The 15466-nt window shown below is 39.4% G+C and overlaps 1 protein-coding gene across 1 annotated transcript in view; it reads left to right on the forward strand.

Annotated features, from left to right (window-relative positions):
• Positions 1–15466, forward strand: part of RADX (RPA1 related single stranded DNA binding protein, X-linked) — an 804920-nt gene that overhangs the window by 161341 nt on the left and 628113 nt on the right. Inside the window, exon 4 of the mRNA XM_044057246.1 lies at positions 12924–13032. Within this exon, the coding sequence (XP_043913181.1) occupies positions 12924–13032 (109 nt within the window). The remainder of the gene's footprint in view (positions 1–12923; positions 13033–15466) is intronic.

The raw sequence follows: 15466 nt of genomic DNA on the forward strand, positions 1-15466 counted from the left end.
CCCTGCCATGGGTTGGTCTTTTTTCTGGTGGTTTCCCCTGGAAAAGAAAGCAAAAAAGGTAAGAATGGGGCAACTCTTTTTTCTCATACCATGGACTGAGAAGACTTGCTGGGATTTTGCTGAGGAATTGCTTTCTGCCTTTAATGTAATATATCGCTCTTTGTAGGGCTTTACCTTTCCCAGTGGCATTAGTTTATCTCATACAGATGGGTTCTCAGAATCATCCAGCAGAAGTACAGATGGAAGTTGTCATGGTGGTGGTCTGCGTGAGGGGGTGAGCTGGGGGTCATAGAGCTAGTGCCTTCAGATTAGATAGGCAAAGATTTTTATTCCAGGATCATACTGGTACTGAAGAAAGAGGGAATTTGGAGACCAGTCTAGATCTTTCGTTTCTAAATCTGTATGTTCACGTTCAAAACTCCCAAAGATCAAAATGTTATCCCTCCAAACTTTGTTACCACTTATACCCTCTCAATTTTATGCTAATGTTATACTTAATGATGCTTTGCACATACCAATCAGCAAATAATTCAGTCATTTTAAAGCTTTTCTGTATCTAGCCTATATTATCATTTCTTTGCCATACCCTTTGGTCTATGTGCTGCACCAAGAGTGTTGAAAAAGTGTCTGGCTCCAGTAATTACTTACTGTAGATTTCAAGACATTCACATGTTTTATTTATTTGACAATTGCCTTATATTTGCAGACTCTTTTTCAGGTTGTTAGGATTTTCTGACATGTCAATAAACTCCTCCTTAGCGTGGGGCTTCCATGAATGTAAAGGAATCCTCGTCTCTCTGCTGACAGAATAGTTTTATTAGGATGTCTTCTGGATGCTTCCCTGAAAGGAGCCTTACTTTCAATGAACAAAGTCAAACAGTATGAAAAAAAAAATCTTAAGCTTTTCCAATCAGTCTCTGACATCTGCCAGTGAATTTCTCAATATTCTGGGTTGTATGTCTTCTATGATTATCATGATTTGCTTGGCCAGACTTCACATAATAAAGATTCAGTGATACCTCGGGTCATTCTGATCTCAGCATCATTACCCTTTATCTTTTGAAATTCCTCTCTTGGAGCTCGTGAGAAGGACATTACTGTGATGGGTCTCCCCTTCTCCCCTCCCTGTATATCACAATAAATGTCTCAGACTTTGCTTGGGAGCTCTATCAAAAGGGGGTGAAATTGCAAGGTTTGTGGGAGAAACAGGAGAGACAAAAAACACATAAATGTCAAGGAGATGATAGCAGTAATAAGTGTTGTAAAAGCTTTAAATCATCTCTGGTCTCCAGGACTTCTACTCATTATTACACGCAACACCAAAGTGATATATAAATAAAGTACTGTCTCATCTTACCCCCTTTGCAGACTTGCCATGATAGCCTAAAAGGTAGCAACTCAGCTCAGTTTGACTCTTCCGGCTTCATACATCCAGTCAGAAAAAAACATTATAACAGACAAGCTGAGCTGAGCAGCACAGACCATCACAAGTGGAAGTTGCACTCTAGTGTCTTCCAGGAATGAATCCAACTATTGGAAACACTTTAAATAGATCAGTTTTCTCCTTTTGAAACAGTCAGAGAGGTTTTGCTACCAGATTCCTTGCAAGCAGGCATGAAAGACAGATGCTTTATCTTTCCCACGGGTGGGAATGTTTCTGTATGCTTTTCTTTGCTTTGTCCCTTGTCTCAAGAAGAAGCTTATGTAGTGGAAGGGACATGTCATCCTCAACCCAGGATTACCGTTCACACTACCTCCTCGTGAACAGCTTCACACTGATGACTTGGATAAAGTGTAGGGGGCTTGAACAGGATCACACTGAGTGCAGGGGAAATGGCAACCCGAGTTCCTGAAGAGTACACCAGCCTGAGAGACATAAAGGCTCTTCTGCAGGCTCTTCAGATTTTTGCCCACCTTTGGAGACCCATGACTACTCCAAGTGTACACAGACAGCACTACAGTCATGGTACATAAACAGGCAGACACCAGGTCTTACCATCTTTGCAGGTTAGCACTGGAGAATTGGAATGTGGCAACACAAATGAATATCATATTCACAGCCACATACATCCCCTCTCAGGACATTATGCTAGCAGATTGCTTAAGTCGTTCCATGGAGGACCCCCATGAGTGGACCTTGAATTGAGAGGTCTTCACTTCAGTAACATCACACTTCAGTTTGGCACTCCTCAAATACACCTCTTCATTTTGCCAACCAGCCATCAGATATTAAAGGAGGCTAAACACCTTCTGCTAGGAAATCATGTATGAGTAAGTGGAAAAAACGTATTAGTGGATGCCATACTAAGAACCAGGGTCCTTTTTGTCACTCGTCTTGGTTTACAATTGAAGATATACAGGCAGGGTAGTTCTTTTATATGTTTTATTACACAGAAACACATCTGGATGGGGATAGCAGTAGTACAAAATATAAATGAACTGATTAACAGACAGACTACACAGACATGCATGCTTAAATCTCAACAGCTTACTACAAAATGTGAGTCAGGCTTGCACATGCTTAGTATTTATACACATGTGCGAGCCCATGGAAAGCTTCTTGAAGGCATACATACGTACATACTAATCTACATCTTCTGTCTTTGATGAATTGCCCAGAGTAAATGACATATGAAAAAGACATGCAATTATGCAGACACTGAGAAATAAACACATTGTTCATGTCCAAGTTGCTGCGTATCTGGAACACGGTCTGGAAATACCACCTGATCTAGTGATAAAGAAGTCAAAGCTGAGTTTAGCAACAGTGACAGTCATTGGTGAACAAACAGATTCAGGAGCTTCAGGATTCTTCTCAGGAACAGGGATATTTACTGGAACATCCTCTGGAACTAGAATGCTGGATAACTCACTCTGAGATTTCGAGTTTTTCTCGCAGGTGTGATACTGCAATACAGGCATGGACACCAGGACCAAATCTTTCCAGTTTCACTTAAATTCTACTCCTTGTGATTCTACAATGTACGATATTGGCTCTGGACATACACTTTTCATGACTCCAATCTGATCAAAACCTTTGGATGTCTGTATCCTCACCATCTCCCTTTCTCGTAATGGATTGTGTGGTTTGCTAGTCTTATCATAATCAGACATCAGGGATAAGCGCTTCTTCAACAAATGGGCTTTCACTGATCTGTTGTTCTTGACACATGGAATGAATAGATTACTGCTAATTGGTAGTGTGGTTCTGGTTTGTCTCGACAGAAGTCTCTCTGCAGATGAACCAAGATGTTTATCACGAGGAATATTTCTGAGATTCGAGAGACTCAAGCAAACATTGCTATTGTCTCATTTCAACTTCCCTAATAACTGTTTCACACTTTGAACTGCACATTCTGCTAAATCATTTGACTGTGGGTATTCAAGGCTACTTGTAACATGAGTAAAGTCCCACTCTTCAGCAAATCTTTTGAACTGCTGGCTTGTAAACTGTGTACCATTGTCAGAAATAACTTTGTGCGGAGTACCATGGACCCATGGACTGAAAAATGATGCTTCATCTTAGTAAATGACAGTACTGGACACTAGAATAAGAAGTAGGTCAGCCTCGAACCAATTTGAATAAGAGTCTACTAACACCAAGTAATGTTGACTGTTCCATTCAAAAATGTCTGCAGCTACTGTCAACCAAGGTAGTTCAGGAATCTGGTTTAGCTGAAGTGGTTCTTTCTGTTGATGTGGCTTAGTACTATTACATACAGAGCAAGATGAAAGTAGTCTCTCAATGTCCTGTGACATAGAAGGCCAAAATACTAGACCTCTCACCCTTCTTTTGGTAGAATCTGTTCCTGGGAGGCCATGATGCAAAACAGTAATATACTCTTGTTGGAAGAATTTTGGAAGAATCACTTTTGGACCTTTCATGATGATACCATTGTCAAACAAAATTTCATCTCTGTAGGGAAAATAAGGTTGCAGGGCTACTTGTAAGCAAGATTGCTCTGATGGCCATCCTCGACTGATAAAGTGGTTGAGTTTCTGCAGAACTGGATCTGAGGCTGTATGACTTCTAAGTTCATCAAGACGTGTGGAAGAAGAATTTCTCACTTCCACGACTTCAAAATCAAGTTTCTCATTTTCATGTTGTTCAATGGTATTTCTAGGTGATCTGGATTGAAGTTATACTTTTGTAATTTCAACATCGTGCTTTGCTATCTGGCAGGAGCTGTATACAATGGCTTTTTGAAAATGGTGACTAGAGGTTGGTGATCTGCTACTGGTCTACCCTCTTGAAGAATGACTGCACCAAGACCAAATTTTGAATCATCACAAGAAGCAGTTACTGGTTTATGAACATCATAGTATCTAAGAGTTGGTGGACTGTCAATTCTTTGTTTCAGGACATCAAATGCTCTCTGGTGTTGCTCTGCCCAGGACCAAGATACATGTTAACATGTCAGTGCTCTGAGTGGTGCTGAAAGTTGTCTCAAGTCTGGAATAAACTTCCCTAGGTAGTTAACCATGCCAGGAAAACGTAGAGCTTGAGCATTGCCTGGTGCTAGCATCTCAAGAATAACAGTTTGCTTGAAAGGAACTTGTGTTAAGCTTAAACTGGTAAATAAATGAACAAGTTAAGTAACTTCTTGTAGCCTGAATTTGCACTTTTGAGGATTCAGCTTAAGATACTTTCCAGAATTTTCTTGAGGTTCTGTCATGCTCAGCTTCACCATTAGCTCCTACTAGAATATCATCTACTATAAATTACCCAGGAAAAATGTGCTCCATTGCACTCTGGAAGACTTCACTGGCAGAATTTATCCCAAACTGCATTCTCAAAAATCTGTACCTACCAAAAGGAGTACTGAAAGTGGTTAGCAATGAAGATTTTTGGTCAAGCAAAATTTGCCAGAATGAACTCAATGCATCCAAGACAGAAAAAACAGTGGCATTTGGCATAACAGCAGCGACTTCTTCGACTGTATGCATTGGATGATGAGGTCTTTTCAGTGCTTTGTTCACATCTCTTGGATCAATACATATTATGATATCGTCTGAGCTTTTCTTATGAGTCACCACCATGGAAGATACCCATTCAGTAGGTTCATCAACTGGACAAATTACACCTTGCTGCACCATTTTATCTAGCTCAACCTTGACTCTGTTCTATGTAACTACTGGAACTTTCCAGGCTAGTTTGACAACTGGACTCACCTCAGTGTCTAACTTCATGGAGTACACAACTGGTAGTTTGCCTAGTTTGTCTTTGAAAAGATCAGCATAGGTAGAAAAAAGACTGGGCGAAATTAGAACAGTGGTCTTTCAAGCTTACATGGTGCACTTCCTTATTAAATGAAAGTCGTCCCATTCTCAAACTGTCTCCAAGGCCTAATAATAACTGTACGTTCCTTTTGACTGTGTAAAATTGCAAGTCATAGCTGTTCCCAGCAGAATAATATGAAAGCACTACTGAACCTTCAGTCTGAATTTCTTCACCACCATAAGCAACAAGCTTTGCACACTTTGCCAAATCAAACTTCTCACCAGCATATACTCTAGCAAATGTTTCTGCTGATATAACATTGCACTTTGAACCTGTATCAGCTTTGAGCTCTATGGGTCTTCCATTTATCTGAACAGTATAAAATACTTCATTCTTTGCCCATAAATCTAGTGCATTAACTGTTTCATTAAGCACAAAGACACAATCAACATAAAAAGTATGGTCAGAACTTTCCAGTTGATCACCTTGTGTCTTTGAATGTTCTCTTTTAATAAAAGAATAAGCCTCTTTTGATTTACAAAATCTTTGGAAATGATTCCACGTTTTACATCTGTGGCATTGCTGACCAAAAGCTAAGCACTGTTCTCTTTTAGATACATGATTACTTCCATAATTATGACAGTTGACTGTGAGGGTAGATGAGGGCACATGCTTTGAGTTTGCTGACTCACCCTTATGCTTCATTGAGACTGTGCGCACTGTGGAATTTGCTAGAAGGGTACAGGGTTTCTCAGTGAGTATTGCAGGGCTCACAGTTGCAGCCATGTGCTTGGGCCTGTTTCTTTTAACCATGTGCTGCATACTATCAACATTGGCCTTAGAAGATGCTGGAAGCATGCATTTCTCACTTGTAAGCATATTTGAGTGCTTTTCTGTGAGCTCATATGTCTGACAAATCTCAATGGCCTTATTCAAAGTTAATTCACTGTCACGAAGCAAAATCTTTCTCACAGCATCATCTTTAATACCACACGTCTGTCTTTTATTAACTCATCCCTTAAATCACCAAATCTTGATGTTTTATCCTTGTTTCTCAAGTCAGTTATATATGCTGTAAATGTTTCACCAGGCTTTTGATCTGTTGTGTAAAATAAGTGCCTTTCCATTGTAATAATTGTTTGGGGGCTACACATTTCTCTAAATTTATGTTTTAAACACTTGGGGTCTTCCCTTGACTCAGCCAGTACCACTATATGACAGTTTTTCCCCCTCTCCTGCAAATGCAGGAGGTGCATACCCAAATGAACACAATCTTTCTATGGCTTCTGAACCAGCTAAATTAAGTATAATAAATGCCTTTGTACAGTCATCTTCGTCAGAAAATACAGCTTGTATGAAAATATACTACTCTTACTCAAACACTCTCCAATTCTCTGCAGTATTGTTATCAAAGACAAGTGGAGCTGGTCTACGAAATCCTTCAGCCATGCCAACAAAGTATGCCCAAACACACTGAAAATATGGCCCTTGTAATTATATACAAACATGCACACACAGCCAGTACTTGTAATAACATTCAAATGCACAACAACCTCTTTGAAATACTGTACTTTGCAAAATGTGCTTTGAAATGGCTGTATTTTGCAAAATAACTGCACTGTAATACTGCACAAACTTGCGGACAGTCTGTATACTTCACATATCTCGAATAACTTTAAAAGTAGCACATAGCTAAAAAATGCCGTTGTTTTCCTTAGTTTATACATTTATGTGATTCAGACTTTGTTTCAAACATTTTCGGAACTATTTTGAATATTTTTTTAGTATGTTACAGTTTTGAGAATTTCGTTTAACTAGAATTTCGTTTTGAGTGTTCTAAGTGCTTTGTTTTATATTCTTTGAGTAAGAAATCATTTAAGCTATTTTTGTTACCCGAAATTAATTTCTGACCTGATTTTGTGAGTTGTACATGCAGTAGGAATGATCCATTTCTCTGTATTCCTCCAACATTAACTGTGTGCCTATCGGTCTTGATTCTGGATCACATTCTGACACCAAAGGTTCATAGGTGTGTATTAGGCTAATGGCCCTGGAGCTTTTACAAGCCTAGCCCAAAAAAATTGCCCAGGCACTGTGCCACCCAATGTTAGTTCACAATGCCCCTATCCAATAGGCAGCTGGAATGATCCCTGGAGTGAACTTTCTGTTGCCCATCCACTTGTCAAGATTTCTCTTGAAGAGGGTCAGCAAGGTGCTCTGCTGCTGAATGCTCTGCTCTACATGAATGGGAATCTTTTTCCACAGTATGGGCAGTCTTTGGGAGATGAACCCATCCCTCCAGCATGTTCTGTTAATTGTAGTAATGAGGTTGTGATCTCTGGAGCGTGTGGCACGGGGGGATTGGGATTTCTTTAGGTGTATCATTTCAAGTAGGGCTGGGTCGGACATGGCTTTGCAAGTCAAGAGGAGATCACATCTAAGTAGATGATAAGAGACTGAGAACAGCTGAAGTGTCTTGAGTCTGTCCATGTAGGGTGTGTGTTTAAAGCCTAGGATCCTTTTTGTGCGGTAGTTTTGTGGCCTCTCCAGCTGTTGTAGGTGTCTGATCAGGTACATACCAAATGGGGCATTATATTCAATGATTGGTCTAATGAGGGATGAGTAGAGAGGGATGATGACCTCTTTCTTCCTGGATGCGAAACCTTTGGTTATATGATGTGCCACGCAGAAGGACTTCCTGCCCACAGTGACAATGTGGAGGTCGAAGGTGAGGTGGCTGTCGACCTGGGTGCCCAGATCTCTTATAGCCCCTGTTTCTCATCTTGGTTTACAATTGAAGATGAATAAGTGGAATAGTTCATTTATATGTTGTATTACACAGAAATACGTCAGGATGGATAGCAGCAGTGCAAAAATGTAAATGAACTGATTAACAGACAGACTACACAGACATGCATGCTTATATCTCAGCAGCTTACTACAAAATGGCAGTCAGGCTCGCACATGCTTAGTATTATAGATATGTGCAAGGCCATGGAAAGCTTCTTAAAGGTATACATACATAGCAATCTACACTTTTAAGGCCCAGATGCCTATAGTTGTAGAATACTCTTCTATCAAGATTCATATTTCAGCTATCTCTGCTTGTCTGCCCTTAGATCCCTCTTTATACCTCAGGTCAAACAATTTTTGAAAGGAATTTTCCATGTCCATCCATCTAGAAAACAGATCTTAACTTTGTGCTTGAAAAACCAACACTTCTTATATTTGATTTAGCTCGTGAGGCTGATTTGAGGTTCCCATCTTGGCAAACGGAGTTAGTTTGCTATGACTTCTACAAGAGTAGTATCTGAGTTACAAGCTCTTATGGTGAGTCAACCTTATCTAATTTTTGAGAACAAATCCTTCTTTTTTCCCTAAAGTGGTTTCATGGGTCCCTTTTAATCAAACTATTACTATCCCTTTATACTTTCCAGAACCTAAAAATAAGGGAGAAACAAATACATGCTCTGGGTGTCCACAAGTCGCTCAGGTATTACGTGGATAGATCAAAATCCTTCAGGAAAGCCAATCAACTATTTGTTTCCTATGAGGGTAAGAAAAAAAGGAAAATTAGTGTAAGAGCAAACAATTTCTAGATGCTTGTCTCATTTCATTTCATTTCATTCTGCTATTCTGTCCATAATATCTCGCTTCCAGACAGGGTCAGGGCTCACTAAACCAGGGCTTTGTCTTCTACTGTGCCTTTTGGAAAGGGATGGAATCCTAGATGCAGCACCTTGGTCTTCTGTACATACTTTTACAAAGCATTACAAACTGGATTCCTTTTCGAGGTCCAGAGTGGCTTTTGCTTAGGACCCTTCTTCAGGAGCACCAAGATTGTCAAACTCCTTCTTCCTGCTTTTAATTCTAAGCTCTAGTAATCTACCCAAACAATTTAGGCTGTTGAATCAGTGATCTAATATTGAACAGACCCAAGATGATAGAGATGTGCTGCTTCACTGTACAATTGTGTAAACTTATCATAACAGTAGATGTTCTAATAGATCACTGTTGCAGTAGCCGCTCACTTCCATCGTCTCCCTTTTCTTCTGTGTTAGGTGTAGATGTATATATATTGCTCTGTGTTTGTGTGTGTGTGTGGATTATATATATATATATATATATATATATGCACATATACATTTATAAAAATGTATGTGTATGTACATATATATATGTATATATAAATAAATGTATGTGTGTGTATATATATATATATATATATATATATATATATATATATATATACATACACACACACACACACACACACATACATGTATATATACGCATGTATGATATATACGTGTCTGTGTGTGTATTTTTATATTTATTTATTTTTCCTTTCCTAGCATTTATCTATTTCCATAGCTCTGGCCTGTCTTCTTGAGGCAAGAAAGCAGTGAAGCTGTGGTGCTCCAACCACTCCTTTTATTCATCAGTCCTCGAGTACCACAGCAGTTAGATATGTGCAAAGTACCTTGAAACTTTGTAAACTATCCTAAGGTTATATTGTTGGCAAGATATAATGTAAACACTTTAGACTACTGCAACAATGATTTAGTAGAACTTATCATTATGGAAAGTTTAATTACACAACTCTACTTTTTTGCAAGTGTTCTGTGGAGTCCCTCGTGGATTTAAATAAGACCTAGGTGCAAGCTCTGCTATGCATTTTGTGTTTGTGGTCAGTACTGATCTGGTTTAAATGCTATGATTGTACCCTCATCCATACAGGGAAATACTTCTCCTTTAGTGGAAGGAGTGTTTTTAATAAGTAAAGGAGGACCTTCATGTCAGCTTTTGCATTAACATTAAGACCTTTCAGTCAAAGATGCATACTGAAAGAGGAATAGTTTAGAACTGTCTTTTGCTGCCTTGAAAGATGTTCCTTTTGAGTATAGCTTTGTTTGTTTGGCAGTCATAATGATGACTAGACATTTGTCATTGATACTGGCTGAACTGAGATCTTTGTAACTTTATCCAAGGTGGACTACTACCTTCATGTCTTCATATAGTCAAGGCCCAGATTTACAGGCAGTATCTATCATCAGTGTGATGCATCCATTGAACTTGACTGTGAGCTGAGTGAATCTGGAGTTGGTAAGATTTTGTGCCTGTAAGAAAAGAGCTTTGCTCCTTTAGTTGGGGTTAAAGTCAGCATGTATCATTGAGTTATGGTTACTACTTACAGAATTATTGATTCAGAAGGGAGATTCAGAAGGGATTCCACTACTTTTTTCAATCCTTTTTCCAGTCCCAGTGATACCTGCCAACTTCTTAGACCATGAAATCTGAACAAAGCCATAAATAATGGGGGGACAAAGGCCCAAAATAGGGACACTTTTTAAATTTTGCACTTACAAACTTACAAAGTTGATAGAATAACAGGTTTTGCATTAGACTGAATTTTTCTGAAGAGTATGAAGTCTGAAACTTAAATGTATGTCATTAGTTTTCTGATCAACCGTCAATGTTTTGCCAATGATTTGCCAGAAAACCATAATTGTATAAAGATACGAGACAAAAATCTGGATATTCTGCAAACATCTCTACAGATGAGAGGTGTGCTCCCAATGTCTATCATCTATCTTCCTCCCACTGCAACCTGGGAAAGCATCAGTGGTAGTGTAGCCATCATCAAGGCAGCCATGTTGGATCTGTCCATTTTCTGACCCTAATACACCACAGTGGCTGAAGTATGTGCTCACAAATGTAAGAGCATGCTGTGCCTTCCCTTGTGAATGTGCTGCTTGCCAGCACACCCTTCATGAAGGCTGCAATATGGAGGCAGCGTACCAGAACCACAGATAATCCATTGCACATACACTGCATGCTGTGCACCTCTCTGTCCAGTAGTTGCTGGTATTGCAGTGAAGCAGTACATCTTTCTCACCTTGGGTGGTAAACCAGTGTTGGTCTTACCTCCACTGTCCCTCATCAACTTCTCCAGCATCTGGTTAGCAGTTCATCTAAAATGTCTGTGTTACAGTCAGGGCTGTATCCCGCTGTACACAAATCCAAGGAGAGGATTCCACTATTTGAACAGTAGCCATTTGGTCTTAAAGCCACATTTTAAAAGCTTACAGAAGGGAGGACATATTGACATTGTTGAGAGACAAGTAAAAGTGTACCTCCACTTGTCCTTTTTTGTGGGTCACATTTTACAATGAAAATTCTTTGAGATGGACGTGTGAATGAAATACTAGGCTTAAGCCAGTACAGTAGGATGCTTGCATTGTTACATGTAAGCCGCCCTTCAGAACCTCAGATTTATACCTCATTCTAAAAGCATAAAGATGTCTGTCCTAAATTCTGGTATTGTTCATGAGGGTGCTGTGAAATACTGTAGTTCCAGAGATATTAAATGAGAATGGAGGACTTGCAATTTAACCCTATGTCTTTATACAGGGACAACTCCTTGGTAGCTAAAGGTATTAGAAAGTGATCTACAGAAGAGTGTCTTAACTAATTATAACAAGCTGTAGCTTACCTTTTGTGGCCAGGAGAGAGAAGTCTAATTGATTCAGGACTCCAGTGGCAGTATGTTACACAAGCAGTTACAAAATGTGACACAGTGGATAAGGGGAATTGAGAAGTGATGACAGAGAAGGTAGATGAAATAAGAGGATTTAATAAATTGTAGGTATGGTGGAATAAAAAAAATCTAGGTTAAATGTGAAAGGGGAAGAGAGCAACGCTGGAAGAAAGGCATAGTCTCTGGTTCATTTTTGCACTAGAGAAGAATTTTTGATAGACAAATTGGAACTTGCATATAAGGGGAAGTGCTGTGATGAATTAGACTAGGCATGGTGTCAAAGAATGGACAGTGTGTGTGAATAATGCATGACTGAGTCTGTGAGAGAACTAGTTCTTCTCCATTAGAGAGTGCGAGAGTAACCTGAAGGGAACCTGGACCTAGGAGCATCAAGCAGGATGGCGAAACAAAATGGGAAGAGAAAAAAAGTAGTATGTGGAGAAAGGAAGGAAAGAGAAGTATGTATAAGTTTAAATTGGATGGTAAGGAAAAAAAAAGGATGGAGAATGTAGCGAAGTAAAGGATCATTTGAAAAGGTGTAGCTTTAAGATATGTATGTTGAGTAATGAAGCAGTAGTGAAGGAACACTGGACAACAGCAGGGGAAAAGTGTGCGGATATGGAGACCAGAGTAGTGAAAGCGGTATGGTCTTGGAAAGAAGAGCTGAGGGAGAAGATACAATTTGGGGAGTAATGAGAAGTACGAGGAAGTGGGGGACGGATATCAGTACAGGAGAAGGACATACCAGGAGTTAGGGAGGGCAGTGAAATAAATTAAGATCCTTTTATTAATTTGAGCACCACATACTGAACCTTAGAAGGAAAAATGATCATTGGTGACTTGTGATTTGATTAGAATAAACCACTTGATGCAGTGTCTGACCTCTCAGATGGGCTATAACAGTTATTTTATTTGCAAAAAATAAATATATAGACCTTATTTGTCCCCAGCTTGGTGATCTAATAATAGCTTATAGCCCCGACATAATTATTTGTCCCCTCAAGTATCTGAGGCTTTGGCGTATCTTTTCTTAGGCTATTTGCACTGCAGATAATTCTCATTTCCTGCAGTTTGGAGTATAATTTTAAAGCAGATTTCTTCTGAAATACAGAGATGGTTTAAGGACATGACAAGACGTAATATTTTGGTGTCTTCTTTCAGAGGTTTGCCTTAATCCTCGAGAGCCTGCATCCGAGCTCTACATCCTTCCTGAGAAAAATGTCAAGCCTGAATGGCAGCTCCCAAAAGTGAGATATCACTTCATTTCCAGGTAAGACAAGTATGCTGCTTCTGCTGCTTAATGGAGAAAGACTGATATTGTTTCAATGTGGCATATGTTAAGTGCATGCCAGTTAATTAAAGCCGGAGATGTGTTAAAAGGTGTCTGAAAACTAACAGTGTAACTAGTAGTATTACTTGAAGGCTATGACCTTAAGCACACAAAGTTTACATCTATCACACAGTTAACTCATCTGCTGTTGAGCTTTGAATAAGAAGGTTCTAATAAAAGATCCCTGATTACACTGTTTGCACTGGGTTTTTATCAGTGAGCCATTGGTTTCTTTAATAACATCACATTTGTTTATTGTATATCTTACTCTTGCCTTGCTAAAGTGAATTTGTACTTGAACATGTAAGTATGTTGACAGAAGGAGATGCCTGGTCTTTCTAACATGACTATCTGTTGCAGCTGGATACCAACATCTCTGACTTCCCTAGTCTCTCTCTGTTTTACTCCATTCATCCAAAGCATTGTTTGTATCTGTCAGCTGTCTTGATCACATGGCCTGACCACTTTTTCCATGATTGATTTCCTTACAGTTTCCATAGATGAAATCAATGCACAGTCCTGTGATTGTGAACCTTACTTCTATAGCAGCATTATTATTTTAATTGTTATAAGGGAAGACTGTACACTTGTGTTTGAAGAGTGTGACCTGGTACTCCTCTCCATTGTAGCTGTACTCTGTCTGATCTGTCTGCATATGGCTGCTGGAACAGGGAAATTGGAGCACATGAATCTGACTTCCTGCTTATCCAAATAAAACGTCTCCGTCTAATTGTAGCTAAATTAGTAACCTACTGGCCTAAGAAGTGGGGTAGTCACAGTTTTGACTTTATCTCTGCTTCAAGTTTAATGAAATATAAATCCACACAAAAGCTGTGACATCTACTATAAGCCCAATAAAATAAAAACCCAAAAAGGAGCCCTTATTTGCAAATTTTTTACTTGCAGTTCACTTCAGTTTATATTAGCTGACAGAACTTTCAAAAATTTGACTGTCATATGGTCGACACCATATGATCGAACTTTTGAAAGTTCGAATGTTTTGACAGAGATGTCCATACAGCGCAGAATGGGAAAATTTCCCCTTTCTGCACTGTAGTGTGATCTCAGAGTTGGTATATTTAAAGAGCGGGGAGTGTGGAGGGTGCAGGGGGGCTTATCCCCCTGCTTAAAACGTTCAGGTAGGTTATTTGTGTAGTTTATTTATTTTTATTAAATGTTCGAACTTCTAAAAGTTTGATCATATGGTGTCGGTTGAACTTTTGGAAGTTCAGTCATCTAATATAGACCCGTTCACCTTGATATTTCTTGACAGATTGTTTTTTTCTTGGAAGCTGACTGTGTGTTACACCCACTCTACATTTCTGTCCTCAGCTTTGCTGCCCTCCCTACCACCATTCCCTCCATTAAATCTATAGCTAAGCAAGCCCACCTTTTCCTTATTTTATCCAGTAGAGAACTTTCAGGAACTTATGTTACAGCAAAAAACAAACCATATAGATCTCAACAGAAGCCTTATCATAGGAGGGTGTCCTAATTGGAGTCACGTTTGCACTTTTCATGATATATGGGTTGTTACCACTGACATCCAGCCAGGGTAGCAAAGTTTTACCTTCCCTAGGTCGTACATGTGATACATGAGTTTAGCTCATTTGTGCTGAGGTATAAAGACAGACATATACGAACCTAGTTCCTCAGACTGTCTTATTGCCATTTCAGTCACAGGTCATGGATCTGTCAGACTTTTGTCATTAGTACGTTTGTTCCATTCATCTATCCAGATAAGTGACCGGTTGTCGAACCTTCCTTTTTGTCTTTGAATTTTTTGTTAAATTTGTAAATGTCAACTAGGAGGGGTAAGTGCGAGTGTGGTAGGCAGATTCTGTACAAGGACTTGCATACCAAGCGTCATTTTTGCCTAAGCCTTTAATATGATCACAAGTCTTGCTCTGTCAGTCACTTATTCATTCCAAAAACCCTTAAGTCTAGGCTTTCTATTGTCAGCACTTTCCTTGAAACCCAGCTTCTTAAATTTCTTTCCAAATCCAACATGGCTGATCGGACGTCCCTCTGCCACTGATGAAAAAATTAAAGAGGCCTTGAGTGGATCTGCAGTCCAATCTTTCTAACTCTGACATGCCTGCTGAGGTTTCAGATCCTGTGGTACATCAGGCTAGCCACTATTGAGACTCCATGTGTCTTATTATTTCAGAAAGACTACACAGCGTCTCTCAAATTCTAGTTAGTGAAAAAATCCCTGGCTTTCTAATAGAAGTCTGGCGTGGTTTTGATCCTGCTCGTTTCATCCAGGTGGATGTCACGCCTAAAAAGAAAAAGCAGAAGACTAAGCATGTGGCCTCCCACTCAAGAGCTAGATAAAAGGAGTGGATGGATTTTTCACAAGAGCTATTCAAAA

The sequence above is a fragment of the Protopterus annectens genome, chromosome 15.part0 (assembly GCF_019279795.1).
Source record: "Protopterus annectens isolate FY-2018-M chromosome 15.part0, PAN1.0, whole genome shotgun sequence".
NCBI lineage: Eukaryota > Metazoa > Chordata > Ceratodontiformes > Protopteridae > Protopterus > Protopterus annectens.